General features: G+C 46.6%; 1 protein-coding gene across 1 annotated transcript in view; it reads right to left on the bottom strand.

Moving 5' to 3' along the window:
• Positions 1–2,759: 2,759 nt before the first annotated feature.
• Positions 2,760–24,077, bottom strand: part of LOC137417108 (globin-3) — a 30,714-nt gene continuing 9,396 nt past the window's right edge. The window contains exons 2-3 of the mRNA XM_068102872.2: positions 10,211–10,439; positions 2,760–3,322 (exon numbers count right to left, since the gene is read on the bottom strand). Coding sequence (XP_067958973.1) covers positions 3,197–3,322; positions 10,211–10,439 — 355 coding nt within the window. The 3' untranslated portion in view covers positions 2,760–3,196. The remainder of the gene's footprint in view (positions 3,323–10,210; positions 10,440–24,077) is intronic.

The raw sequence follows: 24,077 nt of genomic DNA on the forward strand, positions 1-24,077 counted from the left end.
CCTCTTGCCTCCAGAGTTGTATAAAGGTAAAAAGGGCGTCTCGGTAATTAGTCCATAAGCATACACGTCAGCCAATCATAGAATGCCCCTGTTCGATAGCTTATATCTTATTATGTGTCTTAGGGTAAGGCTGTGTCTCCCATTAACTTAAATACTCCATTGTACCAAGTGAAATAAGAATAGGTCCCCTTTCATTTCATTTTGATGGCCAACTGCATTTTGGGCGGTTTTTCTTCAACCACCATTGGCCACGAGGCAGGGTTGGGGAAGAAAGGCGGGTCCCCACCTCGTCAGAGAGGGGAGGAGTGAGCCAGCCCCACTCGACCAACCATGAACAAGGGGTTTGGCTTGAGAGGGCGGAGAGAGAATGCTTGGGGGAGGTTCGCAAAGGGTGAAGGGCGGGGGTTATAAAACCCGTTGCATCAGCCCCCACCGAGAGTGGAGACGGAGAGTTGAGACAAGGAGGGAGGAGACAAGAGCTGGGTCATCAGAGAGTTGCGCTTTTACTGAGTCCAAAGAAAGAGCTGGATCGTCAGAGAGTTGCGCTTTTACTGAGTCCAAAGAAAGAGCTGGGTCGTCAGAGAGTTGCGCTTTTACTGAGTCCAAAGAAAGAGCTGGGTCGCCAGAGCAGATGCGCTTTTACTGAGACAAGCAGCTCCGACCCGTGACTCGGCGCACACGACAGGCTCGGTGGCATCAGCGGCTGTCGAGGTCCAGCCCGACGTCCCGTGCGGGATCAAGCTCCAGCCAGCTCCGTGCCGCCCCCCCCCCCCCCTCCAGCCACACACCTCCTTCCAGCAGTCCACTCTGCAATTCCCCGCATGAGTCAGTGTCTTCGTTTGTTCTGTCCTGGGTAGTAACTAAGTCTGTATAAGCTAGTAAATTTCACTCTGTCACCTGCGTCTCATGTCCCTGTAAATAATCGTGACTGCTCCTTTTTGCTTGTGTGTGTAAATAATAAATCCCGTTACTCTTCTGTACGTCTTCTTCCTCTTTGCATTCGGTCGCTTTAGAGTTTTCCCGATTGAGTAGCTGTGGCGTGATACGGCCAACGTTTGGGTTGAATCGGGTTTTAGTCGGGGAATAACTGTTCGGCCGCAGTTACACCACCGCTCGGTCAAAATAACATCTAATCCGCGGTCCGTAACTATATATATATATATATATATATATATATATATATATATATATATATATATATATATATATATATATATATATATATATATATATATATATATATATGAACCGGAGGCATATTACCTTCAAATAATCAACTGATGTGTGCTATTCCACCATCACAAACCAAAAGCATTGAAGAAGACAATTCATGAAAGCTCAAACGGCGTTCCAAGGAGGAATAGCAGACTTTGAACGAAACTGTTAGTTGTTGGGGATCATCCAACAGTAGTTATGAGGTTGGTAGATAATCACCAAACACAGTGATGATTCATCACCAACAGCAGTGATGAAGATAAATCAACTGTTGGAGAAACATAATAGAAGAAATATTGTCAGTCTAAATTTGGCAGCAGTTATGGGCAAAATGAAGTTGAGTGAAAGAAAAGCAACATTTGTCTTTGTTAGCACAGCTCAGAGCCTCAGTAATGATGTGCAGGAGCTACCCATCACCCGTTCCTTCATTTGAATAGCTGACATCGCTTCTAAGAAGAAATTGTGATTAACCCAAAGGAACAGTTGCAGCCAACAGTCTCACTTGTAGTCCGCTACGATGGCAAGCTCTTGAATGACACTACAGAGAAAAAACAAAAAAAAGTGATCCTGCCCGGAGAGGAGTACACCAACTTCTACCTGCTCCAAAGTGGATTTCCAGCATTGAAGAGGCTCAAGCTTCTGCTTTAGCACATTACGTGTGTGTGTGTGTGTGTGTGTGTGTGTGTGTGTGTGTGTGTGTGTGTGTGTGTGTGTGTGTCAGCTCCACTACGAGCCTGAGATCATGTGAAAGCAATGTTTAACACTTGAGGTTGACAAATCACAAAATTCCCCTTGTTGAGGAGGATAATGCCATCATAACAAAGAAACAATTCCTCATTCAAGTTGAGCAGAACCATAGAAGCCATTTCCTCAACAGCAAAAAGGAAGCAATATCAATGTAAAAGTGAAGAGCTAGTGTCGGCCATTGATACCGGGCCACTGTATTTCAGAACTTATACGTCATTGTGCAAACTATAAATATGGACCAAAATGGATGAAGTTTGACATATGAACAAAATTAGGGGGTACAGCTTTAGAATTTTTTACTTAAATTTTTACCTGTAAGTATCACCACCCTAATAAATAACTACAGAGTTTTGATGCCTCTTCATGGTGGTTGTACCCCCTACGCAAGTTGGGGGCCAAATCTTCCTCATTCTTCTCTGCTGCCCAGATTTGTCAGGGCAGCACAGTCACGGTCAGAGAGCCAATCGGTCCCCATGGACCGGCCCTTTCCCTCTTGTCTCTCTCTCTCCCTCTCTCTCTAACTCTGTTGTGGCCTTGGCTTCGTGAAGGCAGGCCACACCATCCTGGATGTGGGGGATCTCTGGGTCACTCCTGGGAGATCGATCGGCTGTCTCCGTGCCACGGGCTTGTTCGAGAGAACTGTCCTGGGCTATACAACAACTACAGAATTTTAGGTCAAGCTCGTATAAACTGTTTAAGGTAGTGCCTACTTCAACAGAAGTTGACCAAATAGCCTCCTGGTCGGCCATAGTACACAGAGATCGACTCAATGGTCAAACAACCCACAGTTAACGTGCAAGGGTAAAGTTGTTTCTTTATTGTCAAGCCTTGGCAAAGCAGTCCCACGTCACACCATGGAGGGATTACCAATTGCTCAATGTTCACTTCTGGAGAAAGTCAAGCTCTAATTTTGCTTGTTCGATTATTTCTGCCAAAAAGCAGATCAAGGAAGGAAGCTGATTGTTTATGAAACAGCCATCTCACAACTACCCACCGCAGCACTAAGAGGGCTTAAAATACATTGAAAAGTCTATAGGAAAACAGGTATACAACCACCTCCTCATCTTAAAGCATTTACCGTAGTTGTGATGCAATATGAGTTACAGTAACATGTCAATCATAAATCGTTAAACACTTTTCAAGGCACAATTCTAACCGTAGAGCCAAGTCCAGTCCAGTGCCTTCCACTGAAGCACGCAAACTGGTGATTGGGTGTTCTAAATTATAATCCTTCCTAGTATTTACACTGAAGACCAATACACACAATGCTCAGCAATTTCTCCCAGGCGGTGACCACATTGTCTTTCAACGGCTTGCCCAGTTTTTCGGATGCGACGTCAAGGATGACCTGGCAAAGAACCTGCGCACAACAACCGGTACGAAATGTTGTTAGTGCTAAGTTAGCCTCGTTATTGTCACACTCCATTTTTCTGTTTGTCTCTCTGTTCCCTTATGTCTTGTATATCTTGAGAACGGAACAATGTCGGGTCAGCAAACTTTGCAGACAAAACGGGGGCCCATGGGGAGTGCCATTGGTGGAAGGGATGGCTGTGGGGTTGAGGAGATCTTTGTAATGGCTTTTGATCACAACAAAATTTAGCACACATAATGGGGAACAATGGGTAGTAAAATAAAGCTAGTAATTTTAGGCGGGGCAGTGTGGGGGAGGAAGACGCAGGTGTCTCTATATACAGGTCCGGCTATTCACGTTAGCCCTAAGGGCCGCTGTGCTGCCAAATATCGTTTGCGTAACTGGGGGCCCATGGGGGATTTATGGTACTGGAGAGGTTAAGATTTTTGGAAGCGGTAGGGGTAAGTTGTCTTTGCCATCTTGAGAACAGAGCAAAACAGCTTTTCACCACCATCTCTTATCTTCCCCCATCCAAAACCTTAATCTTTTCTACCCCTGTTAATTCACCCCAGATTCACTTTTTTGAAATACCAACTTCTTTCCTGGAAGTCCGAGCAGTATCCATGTGTTTTATACCTCACCCCCCCCCCCCACCATTCCCATGCCTCCTCCCTTCAAGCCCTCTCCCTCCCACAGATCTCCTAATGTCTCTACTGTTGTACTTGTCTTCCCTCTCTCTCCCCATCTTGTCTCCCGCTCCCTTTATTCTATGTTTTATGTGTAATTACACGAGCCTCGATCTTGTATACAAAAAACAAACAAACAAAAAAAAAGTCAAGAGACGATGATGGTTCATGAGCGAGCGGTATTCAATGACAAAGGTCAAAACCGACATTGAAAAAATATAAATAGGAATGTATTATCTGTTATGAGACTAGTTAGCTACACAATACCGAAAATTTGGTTCGATTCCGACAACTTTGAAAATTTGACCTTTGTGACCTTCAAAGGTCAAAGATTCTGAAATTTGTTGGAAAACTTGTATTTCATCATGTATGTGATAATATAAGATCATGGACGACATTTCACCCTATCAGGAAGTGAACAATGTAATAAAACCATCAAAAATCGACTTTTCTAAATTTCGTGACCTTGTGACCTTGACCTTGGGGCGAAAATGAAAAATCGAGCTCCGTGGGGCTAGACACATGACATTGGCCTAACCAACTACCGAAACCCCTGTCAGATTCCACCAACTCCCTCGGAGAAGATGTAGCTTGAACTCGATTACCCCCTAAAAAGACATCTTTTTCGGGCGTGGCTCCGCCCTATATGGGCGCAATACGCCCACTCTAGGCAGGACACAACTAGATCATGATATCAACCTCCCACCCAAGTTTCATCAAGATCGGATGATATCATCGGGTAGTTATGCTGCGGACAGACAGACACACAGACACACACCCATGACGAATATAATGGTCACTGATAACTCGTGAACCAACAGTGAGGGCGTAGCATGTGAACCCCTAGCGTAAAACATGTAGTCAGCCGATATTCTGCTGGGAATGTAACTCACAAAGAAGAGTACTCTCTCTATAAGCAACGATGCCAGCCTGTGTTGATATATCTTCCTATAAGGTGTCATGCCAGTCTGTGATGATTAGATACAGTATATCCACCTTTAAGGAATGATGTCACCTTGTGATCATTTATCCTCCTCCAAACCTATCATGCCAGCTTATGATGATTAGATATATCTACTTCTAAGAAATGATGCCATCATCGTCTATCTTTCCGGCTGTTTAATACCACGGTAATGTGGGTTCAGCCGCGTGGATTATCCTCCAAAATTCTCTGTTCTCTGTATTCTATGATCTTAATCCTTTCTTCTCCGTATCACTTTCCACTACGTTGAGCCGTCTCGGTCTGCCCCATCCTGTGTTTCCTTCCTTCTCATTCCAAGCCCTCTTCTTATGTCTTCACCCCTTTTCTATCTGCTAATGGACAAGCATTATCCTCATCACTGCCCTGTAAAGTGACTGCTCTTCCTTCTTATGAAATGGCAAGTCTCAGTACCAGACAACATCACTGGTCTTGTCACCGTTTTGTACATCTTAACTTTAAGCTTAGTTGGTATTCTTCTGTCTCCCATAACTACCACATTCTTCTACTTCTTCCTCCAGGCTTTCACCCTGTCCCTTACATCTGCCTCACCTAACCCTTTCTTATCAATTGTCGATCCTAAGTACTTAAATAAACCTACACACATGCTTCAATTCATCATTTAAATCCTTAACTGCGATCACTTCGAAGTCTCCTCTACAACTCATCATCACCTCTGTTTTCTTGGTGTTTACTCCTATACCAATCCTGATCAATTGGCTTTGTTAGTTCAGCCACATTCTCATCAACTCAACTGGCCCTGCTATCAGTGCTAATTCAGTCACATGGACTAACTCCCTTTCTTGTCTCCCCGCTCAGCACATCCATGAAGACGATTAAAAGCAGAGGACTGAGTACCGATCCCTGATGTAACCATGCCTAGATTCCCAACTCGACTGTCAACACAGGTGTTGTTCCTTTGCTCGTTTTTTCTTCCCTGTACATTGTCTTGATGACTCTTATTATCTTTTTTGATACACCTTTCTTCCTCAAGCACCAATAAACAACCTCCCTCGGAACTCAGCCATATGCCTTTTCGAGGTCAATAAAGGTGTAGCAGAGCTTTTTGTTCAAGGCAGCCGACTTGAAGGAAGTCTTCAAGAAACTTCGCCTGTATCCATCGACCAACAGAGTAATACGTAGTTCCCTTTCCTGGTACAAAACCAAATTGCATTTCATTCACACCCACCACCCTTATCAAGGCTTGTCTGTACTACTTTTGGTTCATGAGTTATCAAACAGAGTGACCACTATATTCGTCATGGGTGTGTGTCTGTCTGTCCGCAGCATAACTACCTGATGATATCATCCGGTCTTGATGAAACTTGGGTGGGAAGTTGATATCATGATCTAGTTGTGTCCTACCCCTGAGTGGGCGTATTGCGCCCATTGTGGGCGGAGCGACGCCAGAAAAAGATGTCTTTTTAGGGGGTAATCGAGTCCAAGCGACATCTTCTCCAAGGGAGTTGGTGGAATCTGACAGGGGTTTCGATATTTGGTTAGGCCAATGTCATGTGTCTAGCCCCACGGAACTCGATTTTTCATTTTCGCCCCAAGGTCAAGGTCACAAGGTCACGAAATTTAGAAAAGTCGATTTTTGATGGTTTTATTACATTGTTCGCTTCCTGATAGGGTGACATGTCATACATGATCTTATATTATCACATACATCATGAAATACAAGTTTTGCAACAAATTTCAGAATCATCGTCCTTTGACCTTTGAAGGTCACAAAGGTCAAATTTTCAAAGTTGTCGGAATCGAACCGAATTTTCGGTATTGTGTAGCTAACTAACGTCATAACTGATTATACATTATTTTCTATCTCATTTCAAGCTCAGTAACCTTCGTTTTGACATTTCCAGGCCAGCACCACACACAATTACGTACAGCTGGCTCTCAAAGGCCTGCGCACGCAGCACATTGGGGCCCTTTGTAAATAGGCATGTACACCGCATGTCGGGGGCCGACACTTGCCACGTGGGCCCCCGACCGCCCAGTCCGGGTCTGTTTCGGTTATAGTCCGTCCTTTGTCATTGAATACCGCTTGCTCGTGAACCATCGTCGTCTCCTGACTTGTCTCGATTAACATCATAATATGTTCCAACAATTTAATTCCTCTATTGTTGCCGCACTCTAAAGGATCGCCCTTTTGCTTGTCGATGGGCTCTATAATGCTGCTATCCCAGTCTTTTGGCACTCTCTATTCTCACATATTCCATAGTAGCTGCCTAACCCATCCTCGCCGGCTTCTCCTAAACCTTTCATCCTATCAATAGTGGTTCCAGAGGGTCCCACGGATTTCCCATTTTTCATTTGATAGATTGCCTTCCTAACTCCATCCGTTGTGATTGTTGGTTCTGGGCCCTGTGTTAACTCTACATCCATGAATTCTTCTCCATTGTTTTCAACATTAAACAGATCATCAAAATACTCCTTCCATGTTTTATCTTTATATCCCCAGTCAAACGATGCCCATTCTGGCCTCTAACCTTCCTTACATCCCTCCCTGTTGTAGCCCCTAGTCTTTGCAATGGTGTAAATAGTCTTCTTTCCCTCTTTCGTCTCTAACATATCAAAGCGATCCTTGCAAGTATAATTTTTCGCCCTACCCACTGTTTTCTTCGCTCTGCTGCTGCAAGCCTTATACTTTGCTTTGCTTACTCCATCCCTTGGTCTCTGCCACTTATTAAAGGCCTCCTTTGTATATTTGATCACAGCTTGCAGTTCCTCATTACACCATCATGTCTCTTTATTTATCTTCTGACCTTTAATGATCTTTCCACACACTTCCGTTTCTGCATTTATAGCAACTTTCTTCATATACAACTATCGGGGATTCCTCTTTTCGGGCAAATCTTCCCTATTCTTCCCTGCTTCGTCAGAGCAGCGCTGTCAGAGTCAGAGTGCCGATAGGTCCCCATCTACCGACCCGTTCCCTCTTGTCTGTCTGTCTGTCTGTCTCTCTCTCTCTCTCTCTCTCTCTCTGTGTGTCTGTCTCTCTCTCTCTCTGTGTCTATGTCTCTCTCTCTCTGTGTCTGTGTCTCTCTCTCTCTCTGTGTCTGTCTCTCTCTCTCTCTGTGTCTGTGTCTCTCTCTCTCTGTGTCTGTGTCTCTCTCTCTCTGTGTCTGTGTCTCTCTCTCTCTCTGTGTCTGTGTCTCTCTCTCTCTGTGTCTGTGTCTCTCTCTCTCTGTGTCTGTGTGTCTCTCTCTCTCTCTCTCTCTCTCTGTGTCTGTCTCTCTCTCTCTGTGTCTGTGTCTCTCTCTCTCTCTCTCTCTCTCTCTCTCTCTCTCTGTGTCTGTGTCTCTCTCTCTGTGTCTGTGTCTCTCTCTCTCTCTCTCTCTCTCTCTCTCTCTGTGTCTGTGTCTCTCTCTCTCTCTCTGTGTCTGTGTGTCTCTCTCTCTCTGTGTCTGTGTGTCTCTCTCTGTCTCTGTGTCTGTGTCTCTCTCTCTCTGTGTCTGTGTCTCTCTCTCTCTGTGTCTGTGTCTCTCTCTCTGTGTCTGTGTCTCTCTCTCTGTGTCTGTGTCTCTCTCTCTCTGTGTCTGTGTCTCTCTCTCTGTGTCTCTCTCTCTGTGTCTCTCTCTCTGTGTCTCTCTCTCTGTGTCTCTCTCTCTGTGTCTCTCTCTCTGTGTCTCTCTCTCTGTGTCTGTGTCTCTCTCTCTCTGTGTCTCTCTCTCTCTGTGTCTGTGTCTCTCTCTCTCTGTGTCTGTGTCTCTCTCTCTGTGTCTGTGTCTCTCTCTCTGTGTCTGTGTCTCTCTCTCTGTGTCTGTGTCTCTCTCTCTGTGTCTGTCTCTCTCTCTGTGTCTCTCTCTCTCTGTGTCTGTGTCTCTCTCTCTCTCTGTGTCTGTGTCTCTCTGTGTCTGTGTCTCTCTCTCTGTGTCTGTGTCTCTCTCTCTGTGTCTGTGTCTCTCTCTCTGTGTCTGTGTCTCTCTCTCTGTGTCTGTGTCTCTCTCTCTGTGTCTGTGTCTCTCTCTCTGTGTCTGTGTCTCTCTCTCTGTGTCTGTGTCTCTCTCTCTGTGTCTGTGTCTCTCTCTCTGTGTCTGTGTCTCTCTCTCTGTGTCTGTGTCTCTCTCTCTGTGTCTGTGTCTCTCTCTCTGTGTCTGTGTCTCTCTCTCTGTGTCTGTGTCTCTCTCTCTGTGTCTGTGTCTGTGTTGGGGCCATGACTTCATGAAGGCTGTGTGGGGGATCTCTATGTCTCTCCTGCGAGATCGATCGGCTGTCTCCATGCCACAGGTTTGTTTGAGAGAACTGTCCGGCGCTGTACAATCACAACAACTTTCTGTATATTACTCCAGTCCTGATGTATACCCTTGTTGGCACACACCTTTCTCTTTCATTCCGCACCTTCTCTTTCAACATTTCTATCCTCACACATTTTAACTTCAAAATTTTATACATTTTTTGGTGTTTAACCTTTTTCTTCTCTTTCTTCACTCATATCAGTCACCAAAAGTCGATGCTGTGTAGTTAAAGCCTCTCCCGGTATTACCTTGCCATTCAATACATTTTCTTCTCTTTTTCTCACAAGAATGTAATCAATCTGGCTCATACTTGGCCCACTTCTATACGTTACCAACAGGTCGGTCTTCTCTGTTCTTAGAACCCGAATTAGTAATAAAGATGTTTACACTATCAGCCATTTCAAGGATCTTCTCCCCTATATTCCTGACTCCATACTCTCTTCCACCATGTACCTAATCCTCACAGCCTCTACTTGCCTCTCTAATTTGGCAGTTAAGGCCAGCCACCAATGAAGATGCCCTTGCGTAATCATAAATCTTCCTCAAAACCATCAAGCCAGCCTATGATGAAAAGATATATCTACCTCTAAGACATCTTGCCAGCCAGTAAAGATATATTTGCCTCTTACCTGTCATGCCAGCCCATGATGAGATACCTAGCATGTTATATATATATAATACGGAAATGCGTTTTTAAACATTAATACATGTGCTTCTGTCTTGGCGTGAATATTAAAACAGGAAATTTTGTGGGTTCCACAATAATAGCAAACTAGAACGATGCTTTCTGCAAATCAACCTTGTCTTGACCCATTAAAGGACATCCCTACATACGCATCCTCATCATAATCTTCAAGGAAAGAGGTTCCAATAATAAATTAGGTAAATTAACTTTTGTGGCCTTTCATGAGGCAATTGATAATATTTGATTTTTGAAGAACAAGATCTTTCAAGAAGTATTTCAGGAGCAAAAGTGAGTGTGTGTCCTTACCTTGAAATACTTCTTGTCCACCTTGAAATCGTTGACATGTTTTAGGCTCAGGGCATCGAGTTGTTCCTTCTGCTTAGATGGGTCATTGACATTGACAACCAGTTTGTTAATCGCATCCATAATGCGAACTGCATGATCATTGACTTCAGCAAAGTTGCAATCCTCGGTGATAGCCAGGCCTTCAAATTTCTTGAAAAATACTCTTGCATTTGGGTTAGCGATCAAGAAACTGTGGAAGGAAGGACAGAAGGAGTGGTACAATGTGGGACATACACATGCTTATTTTACCTTCTGAGCTGATTATGTTATATTTCTGTCATTTATTGTTGACAAATACTTCTTCATTTGCTTTGTTTCATTTTCTGAGTATCAAAGGCAATTTCTGGAAAAGTAAAACAAAAGCAAAAACTTTTCACAAAGTGTTAATCAATCTGAAGTGTATTTCTAGAAGAGGTAATTAGACAAAAGTGCAATGATATAGACAATAAACAGGTGACATATATGTATGTATGTATATATATATTGTTGCGGATATGAGGATTGTGTTTTTTTTATTGTGTTGTATTGTATAGTAAATGGTTGTAAATATCACCCTCTGTAAAATGTAATGATTCCTTGTAAATACCTCCTTAGTGTGAAGGTCAAAGGGCGTCTCGGTAGTTATTCCATAAACACCACATTGCAGGACCCGATAAAACCCTTATTCAGTAGCTTATATCTTATTATGTGTCTTAGGGTAAGGCTGTGTCTCCCATTAATTTAAATACTCCATTGCACCAAGTGAAATAAGAATAGGTCCCCTTTCATTTCATTTCAATGGCCAACTGCATTTTGGGCGGTTTTCTTCAACCACCATTGGCCACGAGGCAGGGTTGGGGAAGAAAGGCGTGTCTCCACCTCGTCATAGAGGGGAGGAGTGAGCCAGCCCCGAACAACCAACCGAGCACGAGGGGTTTGGTTTGAGAGGGCGGAGGAAGAGCGTTTGGGGGAGGTTCGAAAAGGTTGAGGGGCGGGGCCTATATAACCCACCGCGGGGGCGTTCCCCAGGCAGATGCGCTTTTACTGAGACAAGGAGATGAGTCTGAAAAGAGAGGTCCATGACAAGAGCTGAGTTGGTCGTCAGGGGTGGTCAGTGGTTGCGTTGAGTGGTTGCGTTGGTTGCGTTGAGTTGTCGGTGGAGAAAGAGTGGTTGGACAAAAGAAAGAGAGAGGAGAGAACCCGTCACGCCAGACCCCCCACCAGCGCGTCGGCTCCGACAGTGACCCGACCCGTGATCCGACCCGTGATCCCGCGCACACGACAGGATCGGTGGCATCAGCGGCCGTCGAGGTCCAGCCCGACGTCCCGTGCGGGATCAAGCTCCAGCCAGCTCCGTGCCGTCCTCCCCCTCCAGCCACACACCTTCTTCCAGCCAATCCACTCTGCAATTCCCCGTGTGAGTCGTCTTTGTTTGTTCTGTCCTGGGTAGTAACTAAGTCTGTATAAGCTAGTAATTTTCACTGTGTCACCTGCGTCTCATGTCCCTGTACATAATCGTGACTGCTCCTTTTTGCTTGTGTGTGTAAATAATAAATCCCGTTACTCTTCTGTACGTCTTCTTCCTCTTTGCATTCGGTCGCTTTAGAGTTTTCCCGATTGAGTAGCTGTGGCGCGATACGGCCAACGTTTGGGTAAATCTGGTTTTAGTCAGGGAACAACTGTTCGGCCACGGTTACACCACCGCTCGGTAAAAAATAACATCTAATCCGTGGACCGTAACAATATGTATATATATATATGTATATGTATATATATATATATATATATATATATATATATATATATATGTATATATATATATATATATATATATATATATGGTTCCTCGGGCGAGTGAAGCGTACTTCGAGCTCTCCACGGCATCGAAGTTTAAGTTTTCCCATTCTTGTCTTTGTCAAATTTCCACTGGTTATTTTGCTGTGTACGTGTTATTGTGTGTTTCTGGTTGGTATTGGTTTGTAATTCGTACAAACTTGTGTGTAGTTAATCGTTTTCTGGGTCGTACCTCGTGCGCGGCCTGGTAACTTGGGGCTTCCCTCCCCCGTCGGTGTTTTGTCGGTTTGGGTTATTTCCTCCGCTGCATTGCTTGTTTCTTTTATTTTATTTTCTCCCCCTCACCTCACCTCCCTAGACAAAGAATTCTATATTGATTCTTTCTCCCCTCCCGGACACGTTTGTTCGCTCTCCTCCTCGTCTCGGCTTGTGCCCCGCCCCCTGTATCTCGTTTCTCTCCCGCCTCTGCTCCTTCTTTCTCAAATCCACGTTCTCGCTTGGAGACTTTTCCCAGATTGTTTTTCATGGTTTTCATGGTTCTGTTTGGATATTGTTGGAATATGTTTAAACTGCAGCCGTGATGCTGACGACGCCCCCCCCCCCCCCAGAATTTCCATGTTTTAAACGTTTCCCAGTGTGTACCCTGGTCAGAATAGGTACACCGTATCCCTGCTTGTCGTAAGAGACGACTAAGAGGGTTGGCGTCAGGAAGGGCATCCGGCCATAAAAACATTGCCTCAAAAAGAGAACCATGACAATTACAACTACATATTGGCAGGGTGCAGCCCGAAGTGGAGATCGGTTTCTGAGGTTTGGGACATGGAATGTAGGGACAATGACAGGGAGATCAGGAGAAGTGGTGGAAGTATTGGTCAGAAGAACAGTGGACATATGTTGTGTGCAAGAGACGAGATGGAAGGGAAGTGGTGTGAGAATGGTGAAGGGTAGGCAGGGACAGAAATACAAGTTTGTGTGGCAAGGGTGCCCGGAGGGCGTCAATGGTGTTGGTGTCCTGTTTTCTGAGGAGTTTGTAGACAGTGTGGTGAGTGTGACTAGAGTGAGTGATAGGTTGATGATGGTGAAAATGATGATTGGAAAGCTCTTGGTGAACGTCATCTCGGGATATGCTCCGCAGGTTGGTCGAAGCAATGAAGAGAAGGACAAGTTCTGGTGTGCGATAGAGAAGCTGATGGAAAACGTGAAAGATGAAGAAGTTGTTGTGGTTGGAGGAGACCTGAATGGACATGTGGGAAGGAGTATGGATGGTTTTGAGGGAGTTCATGGGGGTTACGGATATGGTGTGAGAAATGGAGAAGGTGAAAGGATTTTGGAGTTTGCTGATGGAGCTGATTTGTTGATTTGTAATACTCAGTTCCAGAAAGAGGATAATAAGCTTGTTACATACACGTCAGGTGGGTCGACGACAACCGTTGACTACCTGATGGTGCGTAGGCGAGATAGGGGGCACCTCCGGGACACAAAGGTGATCCCGGGGGAGGAGGCTGTTTCACAGCACCACTTGGTTGTCTGCGACATAAAAATGAAAGGTGCGAGGAGAGCTCGGCGGGTGAAGTACCAACCAAGAATGAAGGTGTGGAGGTTGAAAGAGGTGACAGTAAGGGAGGCATTAAAAGAGAGGCTGAGTAGGGTAGAGGATGATGTTGTTGAGCTTGAAAGTGGTTGGATGTCAATGAAAGCTAGTCTGTTGGGAGCCGTTGGTGAGGTATGTGGATGGACAAAAGGACCACCGAGGCACTCGGAAACATGGTGGTGGGATGATGAAGTTGGAAAGAGGATTGACGAGAAGAGGAAGAAGTTCAAGGAGTGGCAGAAGGCGAAGGGTACGGGAGCAGAAACAGCAGAGCATGAAAGTTATAAGGCAGCCAGGAAGGCTGCAAAGAAAGAGGTAGCAAAGGCGCAGGAGGCATGTAGGAAAATGTTCAGAGAACACTTGGATTCGGAAGAGGGTCAGAAAGCAGTATTCAGGATTGCAAAGCACATAGCGAAAGAGAGGTGTGACGTGATGGGGGTGAGTTGCTTGAAGGATGAAGTGGGACAAATCGTTGTCGACCCAGATGGAATTAAAGGAAGATGGAAAAGATATATGGAAATGCTGTTGAATACAGAGAATGAATGGGATGGCAACATAGAGACTAACCCAGTTTTAGGACCGGCAGAGAAGATAACTGAGAAGGAAGTTGAGGAAGCGATAACAGCAATGAAGAGTGGAAAAGCGGGAGGGCCGACGGGAGTTGTGGGAGATATGTTGAAGGCAGCAGGAAGTTGGGGTGTGAAGAGAATGACAGAGATCTGTAATCTGGTGGTGAAAGAAGGCCGCATTCCAGTGGCTTGGGAACTGAGTACCCTCGTCCCTCTATACAAGGGGAAAGGTGACCCTCTGGAGTGTGGCTCGTACCGAGCGATAAAGTTATTGGAGCATGGAATGAAGGTATTGGAAAGGGTGTTGGAGAGGAGGATAAGGAAGAAAGTGAAGATCGACGAAATGCAGTTTGGATTCATGCCAGGAAGAGGAACGACAGATGCACTTTTCATTGTGAGGCAGTTGCAGGAGAAGTACATGGAGAAGAGGAAGAGGTTGTTTTTTGGGTTTGTTGATCTGGAGAAAGCATTCGATAGGGTTCCACGCAAAGTATTGACATGGGCATTGAGGAAGTTAGGAGTGGAGGAATGGTTGATCAGAGTAGTGATGGCAATGTACAAAAGAGCGCGCACAGCTGTAAGGACGAAGGACGGGAACAGTGGTGAGTTTGAGGTGAAGGTGGGAGTGCATCAGGGGTCGGTACTAAGTCCACTACTATTTGTAGCTGTGATGGAGGTGCTGGCTCAGAACGTAAAGGAGGGTTTACCGTGGGAGTTGTTGTATGCAGATGATCTGGTGTTGATTGCGGAAAGTATGGATGGACTGAAGGAAAAGAACAAGTGGAAGGAATGTATGGAGACAAAAGGTCTGAAGGTGAATATCGGAAAGACGAAGGTGATGGCAAGTGGTAAAGCATGTGGTGAGGTGGAAAGAACTGGGAAGTGGCCGTGTGCTGTGTGCAGGAAGGGTGTCGGAGTGAACTCCATTCAATGTACAATGTGCGCTGAGTGGGTTCATCAAAAATGTAGTGGTCTGAGAGGGTCATTTACCAGTGTGGCAGCTACATTCAAATGTAAGGTGTGCACAGAGGGAGCTGCAGATGGAGGAAATGTTGAGTTGGATCTTGGAGACGGCGTGAAGCTGGAAGGTGTGAAAACATTTTGCTACCTCGGAGACATGCTGAATGGAGAAGGTGGATCAGACTCGGCAACGGTTGCTCGAGTGAGATGTGCATGGAAGAAGTTTCGGGAACTGAGTGGCGTGCTGATGAGGAGGAGAGTGTTGCTGAAGCTGAAGGGAAAGGTGTGTGCTGCATGTGTGAGAAGTGTTATGATTTATGGGAGCGAGACATGGGTAATGAACGTAGAGCAGCAACGAAGGCTGGAAAGGGTGGAAATGCGAATGGTTCGATGGATGTGCGGAGTATCGTTGAGAGAGAGGAAGACAAATGATGAATTGCGAAAGATGATGGGAATATTGCCTGTGATTGATGCTGTGAAGAGGAACAGGCTGGGATGGTTTGGTCATGTGTTGAGGAAGGATGAAAGTGACTGGTTGAGAAGAGTGATGGAAATTGATGTAGAAGGAAGTAGAGGACGGGGAAGACCGAGAAAGACTTGGCTAAAGATGGTGGAAGAAGAAATGCGGGCAAGGGGGTTAACAAGGAGAGATGCAGAAAATAGGGCAAAATGGAGAAGATTGTCATGGGGACCGCAAGGCTAACCCCCACTCTAGCAGGGAAAATGGCCTTAAAATGCATGTTGTTGTTGTTGTTGTGTGTGTGTGTATATATATATATATATATATATATATATATATATATTTCTGCCTCCCCCCCTCTCCTCCCCTCCCCCCTCTCCTCCCCTCCCCCCCTCCACCCTCTCCTCCCCTCCCCCCGTTCCCCTCCCCTCCTTTTCCCCCTCCCCCTCCCCCTCCCCTTCCTCCCCCTCCCACTCCCCCCCTCCCCCCTCCCCCATCACCCTAGCAGAAGTACCCGGCATTGCCGGGAGGGGGAGGAGGGGGAGGAGGGGGGAGAAGGGGGAAGAAGGGGGAAGGGGGTGGAGGAGGGAGGAGGGGGAGGGGGGGGAGGAGAGGGGGGAGGGGGGAGAGAAGAGGGGGAGGGGGAGGGGAGGAGAAGGGGGGAGGGGAGGAGAGGGGGGAGGGATGGAGGGGGAGGGGAGGGGGGAGGGGGAGGGGGGGTATATATATATATATATATATATTTAAATATAAACAGGAATCAAATTCCTGCGAGGGGCCGGAGTTAGATTCCTGGTTATAACAAAAAAAAAAATACATATATATATATATATGTACAGTGCATTCAGAAAGTATTCAGACCCCTTCACTTTTTGGATGGTGGGAGGTTTCATAAATTCCTCCATAAAATTATGATTTTGAAATTGACTCGATACCGAGCTGCCCCAAATCCAGAAGTGAACAGATGACGACAATGAGCTGGTTTGATAATGACTCAATACAATCGTGATTTAATACAGTATTTTATTATAGTATTAATATATGATTGGAATGATGCTGTTTGGAATTAAAATAGAGATATTGAGTTGAAATATGAATGAGGAAATGACGTGAGGGGTTCTACCTTTTAACCGTGACATTCGTAGATTCGCCATATGCAGATACGTCATTGACTTGGTGTAGAACTATTCAGTCTGGGTACGTTTTTTTCTGCAAGTCCGTCACGAACTTTCTGTCATGCCTGATTTTCAACAGAACGTGGCACAGGAATGTGGAATTTATTGGTTCATTGTTTTCCATTCGCCGTTTTTTGCCCAAGTCATTCACGAACCGGCTGTCCATGTCTGACGTTTGACTGAAGGTTGCACAGGTATGTGGAATTTATTGGTTCATCGTTTCCCATTCTCTGTTTTTTTTTACCCAAGCCATTCACGAACCTGCTGTCCATGTCTGAAGATCAAGTGAAGTTGGCCCAATAAAGTGGAATTTATTGGTTCATCGTTTATCATTCGCCATTTTTTGACCAAGTCATTCACAAAACGGCTGTCAATGTCTGACGTTCGACTGAAGGTGGCACAGGAATGTGTAATTTATTGGTTCATGTTTTAGCATTCATCATTTCCCCGTTTTGTTTGCTTGCTTTTGGCTTTCCACCCATGCATAGCACGGGTACCTCATCAATATATATATATATATTGTTATAGATCGCGGTTAGATGTTATAGACCGAGCGGTGGTGTAAGACCGCGACCTAACAAAACTCACCCGATTCACCCAGAACTTTGGCCGTATCGCACCGTAGCTGCTCAATGAGGGAAAAGACAAAAACGACGCAATGCAAGAGGAAAAGGAATTAAAACGAGAAGACGTACAGACGAGTAATGGGGTTTATTATTTACACACACAAGCAAAAAGGAGCAATCAAGTTTATTTACAACACATAAGACGCAGGTGACACAGTGCAAATACTAGCTTATCTACAGGCTTAACTTATCCCATGACAGAACAAACAAAAGACACTGACTCACGCGGGGAATTGCAGGAATCGCAGGATGTGGATGGCTGGAGGGAGAGGGAAGTCCAAGGGGGGTCATGCAGCACGATCGGCGCGTTTAGCAGCCGCCGTTCCTTTTCGGCCCTGCTCCAAACCGCCGCCCAGGCCCCAAGCGGCTGCCGGGTGTCGCTGCTGCTCCCGCCTCCACTTGCCTTGCCAGGCCTTGTCCCACTCGTCTGGTCCAAATCCTCCACTCTTTCTTGGTCCCTCACTCTGACCACCGACTCCTCACCGCAACCAACTCTGTGCAACCAACTCTGACCAACGGTGCAACCAACCCTGACCAACGGTGCTACCAACTCTCTGCGCAACCAACTCTGTGCAACCAACCAACTGTCCAACCACCTCTCCTTTTACTTCCGTGCGCGCCTTTTTATAGCGCCTCCGGCGGTTAAGCCGCCGGCGTTCAGGACACGCCCATCGGGGTGCTCACCTCGGCCCTGGTTGGTCGCGCGACCCTCGGGCTCCGCCCTGGATGACGACGGGCGGGCACGCCCCTCCTCCCCTCTGACGAGGTGGAGACACGCCTTTCTTCCCTGACTCGAGCCTCGTGGTCAATGGCGGTTATTGGAGGGGAGGTAATATTGGCAATCGAGGCTCGGCAATGACGAGAGGGGATGTAATATTGGATGGAGATTTTGGGGATGGGAAGGAAAGGGGATCTATTCTCTTTCACTGGTGCAATGGAGTATTTCAATTAATGGAAGACACAGCCTTACGCTAATACACATAATAAGGATATAACTGTCAAAAGAAAGGATATATCGTGTCCTGCATGTATGTTTTATGGACTAACTACGGAAACGCCCTTTGACCTTTATACAACCACAAACGGAGGGAGGAGGGGTGATATTTTACAACAACCTTTTACAACAACATTTTACCACAACAACAAAATAAAAAAACATTCTCATATCCACAACAATATATATATATATATATATATTGTTGCGGATCTCTACATCGGCCTTTCCCCTTACCAAGGGGGGATTAGTCCCCTTGTCTTTTACTAGCCGACGCGATCCGGGGCTATGACGTTCCTTCCAGACGGCGTTGAATAGGGTGGTAGGCCGAATTCCTATTACCTAAGTACCAACGCTGCCCAGGAAGCAAGGAAATAAACTCCGCCCGAATCACGTTATAAGTAGAAATGCCGAGGGATAGCGAACCGTGATCCGAGCCGTTAACAAGAACTAAACCCGATCTGAGCGGTTCCGAATCGTGCCACGCTTATCCAATGGAGGAAATGACTGATACGGTCGAATTAGGAAAAAAACAAGGAAGAACAGATTTATTTACAATTTGTACAGGAAGGAGAAGAAGAACACACAGTGCAGCTTAATACAGTCTTATAGTTATCCCAGGACACGGGCCCGTTTCACACTCAGACACACTCACATGGGGATGTAGATGGTCAGGGCGATGGTCCAGGGATGATGGCGTCCAGGCAGTTCACTCCGGTCCCCGACTTGTACCGCGCAGAAGATGGTCAGGGTGGCAGAAGCTCCCCGCGGGTCGTTGACGCGGAGCGGACAATTACGGGGTTAAATTCTCCTCCTGACAAGGTGGAGAAGTTTTTATCAAACCTCGACTCTGATTCTGCAACTGGACCAGATGGCATCAGCCCTCGGGTCCTAAAATCCTGCTCTGCCGCTCTATCTTACCCTCTCTGTTCTTTTCACCCTCTCTTTTGCTCAAGGTCATCTGCCAGCATCTTGGAAATCAGCAAACATTACCGCTTTACACAAAAAGGTGCAAAAACAGATCCTTGCAACTACAGACCAATCAGCCTGCTCCCAATTGTCAGCAAAGTCATGGATTCCATCATTGCTTCAGATATCAAATCCTTCCTCTTCTCGAATGGCTTGATCTCTGATCATCAATTTGGATTCAGACCAGGTCATTCTACTCTGGACATGTTGCTTCTGCTGTCTCAACAATGGATGGAGGTCCTCAATGCCAAACAGGAAATCAGAGCTGTCTCACTTGACATATCACGTGCCTTCGATACGGTCTGGCACCCAGCTCTGCTCACCAAACTCACCTCCTATGGTATTCAGGGAAATCTCCACTCATGGCTTGCGGATTTCCTCTCTGGTCGTAGGCAACGTGTGGCCCTGACTGGATTTCTCTCATCTTCGCTTCCTGTTCTGGCTGGAGTTCCCCAAGGTAGTGTTCTGGGCCCTGTGCTATTTCTGGTCTTCATCAATGACCTCTCCGACTCTGGAAAATCCTCTCTATCTCTTTGCTGATGACTCCACTATCTGCCGCTCCATTCCTCATCCCTCAGATCGGCAGTCTGCAGCCTCCTCACTCTCTGCAGACCTGGACAAAATCACAGACTGGTCAAACAAGTGGAACATGTCTTTCAATCCTGACAAATCTCACACTCTTACAATGTCTCTCCGAAAGGACCGACTGGACAACCCTCCCATCTACTTTCTCAACAATCCTCTCCAAGAAGTTCTGTCGCTCAAGCTTTTGGGTCTCACTATCTGCCATGATCTTTCTTGGGAAAACCACATTTCCAAGCTGGCCTCCAAAGCCAGTCTGGGCATCCTCCGTCGTGCGAAGTCCTTCCTTGGCACACCTGAGCTCCTCACCACATACAAGGCTTTCATCCGCAGCTCAATGGAATACTGTTCCCCCCTCTGGGCTGGTGCTCCTGCCTCACACCTTGCTCGGCGTCACGCTGTTGAGGCCAAAGCTTTCAGAATCATTGGAATCTCCTGCGATGTAGTCAACTCCGAGGGCCTTTCACTCACTCACCGCAGGCAGGTTGGTGGTCTTTCTGTCTTCTACCGACTCCTCTCCAGCCTTGCTCCCCCAGCTCTCTCTGTGCTCTGTCCCCCCAATATTCCTTCAGGTCGCACAAGATCTGCCTGCAACCCTCTTATGGTTAAACTGCCAAAGTCTAGGCTCTCTGCTCACCTTCACTCTTTCATTCCCCTTTTCTCCCGCCTCTGGAACAAACTCCCCCACTCCCTTCAATCCCACTCATCCCTCCAGGTCTTTAAAACTGCTGTTCACCACCATCTCTTATCTTCCCCCATCGAAAACCTTGATCTTTTCTACCCCCGGTAATTCACCCCAGAGTCCTTGCAGTGTTCATATGTTTTATTCCTCTCCCACCTCCCCCCAAGTCCTCCCGATGTCCCTGCTCTCAAATGTTGTGTTTGTGTCCTTCCCCCTCTCTCCCCATCTTGTCTGCCGCTCCCCTTGTTTTTTGTGTTTTGTGTGTCGGTTTGTCTTTTTGTGTGATGAATGTTAGCTCTTTCACGAGCCTCGATCTTGTATACAAAAAAAAAAAAAAAAAATGCGGGGCGAAAGGTAGGCTGGCTGGGCGGTTACTGGCGACCACGGTCGCGTACGTATTAGATGAACCGGGTTATATATGCGCTCCTAATACAGTTCGCTGCAAAGCGCCTCTCCCGCAGGAGTCCTCTCACAGAGCGCGATCCCTTGCAGTTCTTTCACAAAGCCCTCTCCCACGAGTCCTTATACATGCACGAATCGTGCCAGTCCTCATACAATCAGACGTCCCCGCACAGTCCTTTTCAGCACAAGCTCCCTCTGCAAGTTCTTTTCAAGGGCTTTGTGCACGCGCTTATATAGCCTTTGCAGCGAACCTTCCAGCACTTGCTGGATGCGCCCTTACCACGCCCTCTTAAGCCATGCCCACTGAGCCCTGGTTGGTTGGTGGCTCTTACCGTCACCGCCTTCTGACGTGCTGCTTGATGCGGCCACACCCCGTCCTCGCGCTCCTCCCCCTTTTCAGGCCCACCTCGTGGCCACCCGACTAGTTTGAGCGATCAACTGGCAGCTAATGCTGCCGGCCCAACACGTAACAAACGAGGTGGATTAGTCGAATGGGGCGCGGGATGGATGCTGCTCAACGAGGTCGACTTGGAGGGTGGCCGCAAAATGAACGGGACCTAAGCTTATTTCTTTTACACAACGCAGGTATCACTAATGGAAATGGCCTTATCCTCACACATACTATGACATAACTAATGTTCTAAGGTGGCCTACGTGTTGCTTGTGGAATAACTATGGGGGCAAACCTTTAACCTTTAATGATGTTATATTTACACTCACAGAACCGTAACACTGCACCCCTCCTTCGCCAGGCTCGTCCCCGAGCCGAACCCACACAAGTGAGTACGACCGGTTCTGATGCAAGGGTCAGGACTACTTTTTAAACTTAGTGTGACACGTAGGTGTGGTTTCCCTCTACATTTACTCTAACACCCTGTGTGTGACAGTTTTAAACACTAGATATGTCCCACCTACTGCGTTGTGTACTAACTAACAGACTCACACCCACAATTAACCGAATTACAGAAAGAATCCTTAAACTACACATAAAGCCGGTGAGGAGCATGTTATTTACAAGACTAAGATACTTATTTACAACACTACAACCCAGGACCTGTTCTTTTGTGGGAAAGAAGATAAATTTGGAGAGGAGAAACACAGAATGCACTGCACCAATACACCATCCACCAATATGCACAAAAATGCACAGTCATCACAATCATCAAAAAATGCACAATCACATTTCAAAAATCAATGATGTCTTGTGCTTGGCTGCTGGGCTGCGGCGTCTTCTTGCTACGTCTTCGGTGCGCCATCGTCAAACTTGAAGTCTTCTTTCCTGACACACCAAAGGAATTAATAAAAAGGCACAAACCGTGTCCGTTTTTATTTCGGCCAGCAGGGCCAACTTAGGTGGTCCGACTGCATGGCATCGATGCCACTTAAAACAGTGGTCCGCAGGGCACAAGGTAACGTTTGCAGTGATTGTCTGCCCCAGCAAAGGTGCCAGGCCACAGAACGTGTGGTCCATAGGTGTACCGGTGCAGGCAACAGGTGGCAGGGTGCAGCGCAAAAGTGCAGCCGCACAGGTCAGGGTTCCTGCACACTCCCCTCAACAAAAGATATGGGTCCATGGGTGGGGAGGAAAGACAAAGCAGGAAAGACAACTCAAAGCAGAGAGAGTCAGTGGGGGAAAGGTCGCAAGGGTACACATAATGCAAGGCAATGCAACACGAGGGGCGCGGAAGAGCGAGCGGAGAAAGCTCGTCCCGAGCCGTATGTAACCCCCCATGTCGCCTAAACTACCCTGGCCCCTCCCCGTATTTACACTTTACAAATTCCGTCTCTACCGTCATGTCTCCCATATCTCCCTCTAAACCAAATTCGTCGTCCAATCCCTCCCAAGAAGGAAGGGATGGAATTACACACAATGTCTCACCCACGTCATAATGCGTCTTTCATTCCAAACATTTGCAAAACTTGGTGTGGAGTCCTGTCACCTTGGTGAGTGGATGTGTATGGTGCGAAGAGATTTCATCCTAACTATCCTTCTAATTACATTAACTCTTTAAAGTACCCGGGGTCTTGCCCTGCCAATCCAATTGGCCACTTTACACTATGCGGTTCTAAAAACCAATTCCCATTGACCATCCTGTGGTGCCTCCCAAATTTGGGGTCTCACTCCCCCATTTTTTCAATACTGTGCCTTCGCACAATTTCGGGGCTGGGTCGTGTGGCTCTACCACCCTTATATATACTGTTACGGTTTTTAGAACCTTCACTTTGTAAATTTTAGTAAATGTTCCCTTATAAATGATCCCCTGTAAATATCCCCATTATTTGGCTTTATTAAAGATCGCACCCTAGTTAGTCCATGTACAACACGTAGAGCACCATAGGACCTCTCTGGAGTTATTTCATTATTATGTGTTTCAGTTAAGGATCTGTTCCCAATAGTTGAATCTGCGTTGCATTAATCAAATAAGATAGGCCCCCTTCAATTTCCCCAATCATCTCTCCCGCTCTTCAAAGTGCAGAGAGAGCGGTAGGGCAGCGTTCGCTGCCCCTTGTCTTGATTCGATTGCTTGCCCCAAGCCGCCATTGAACATGCAGTCTCAGGCCGAGCAAAAAGGGGGCGGGACACAAGAACAAGGTGTGGCACTTCAACTCACCAGCAGAGGTGGAGCCAGCGAGCCCTTACCAGCCAACCAGGGCTGATGAAATACCATCACGGGCGTGGCTCTATGAAGCACGCATTGATCTTGAAGCGCGTAATATAAGCGCCAGCGCGAGCCTTTTTACAGAGTCGACTTGGGTTAGAGACGGTGCTTGGTGGGGTCTGGCTGAGAGACGAAGCTGCGCAGAGCTCTTTGACGAACTGCTTCGGAAAGCCCCGACTGCGTGAAACTAATATGTGCAGCTGCCGCCGGGTTTCGCCTCAAGCCCGGAGCGTGGACTGGAGCCAACCTCGACGCTGTGCATTTGCCCCGGACCTTCCTGCCCTGCCGTCTGCTTGGACCTTCTCCCCCTTCCAGCCATTCCTTCCTGCCAATCCCTATTCGTGTGAGTCGGTTTGTTCTGTCTGGGGTATAATATAAGACTGTT

The sequence above is a fragment of the Myxine glutinosa genome, chromosome 10, assembly GCF_964187855.1.
Source record: "Myxine glutinosa chromosome 10, kmMyxGlut1.1, whole genome shotgun sequence".
NCBI classification, from domain to species: domain Eukaryota; kingdom Metazoa; phylum Chordata; class Myxini; order Myxiniformes; family Myxinidae; genus Myxine; species Myxine glutinosa.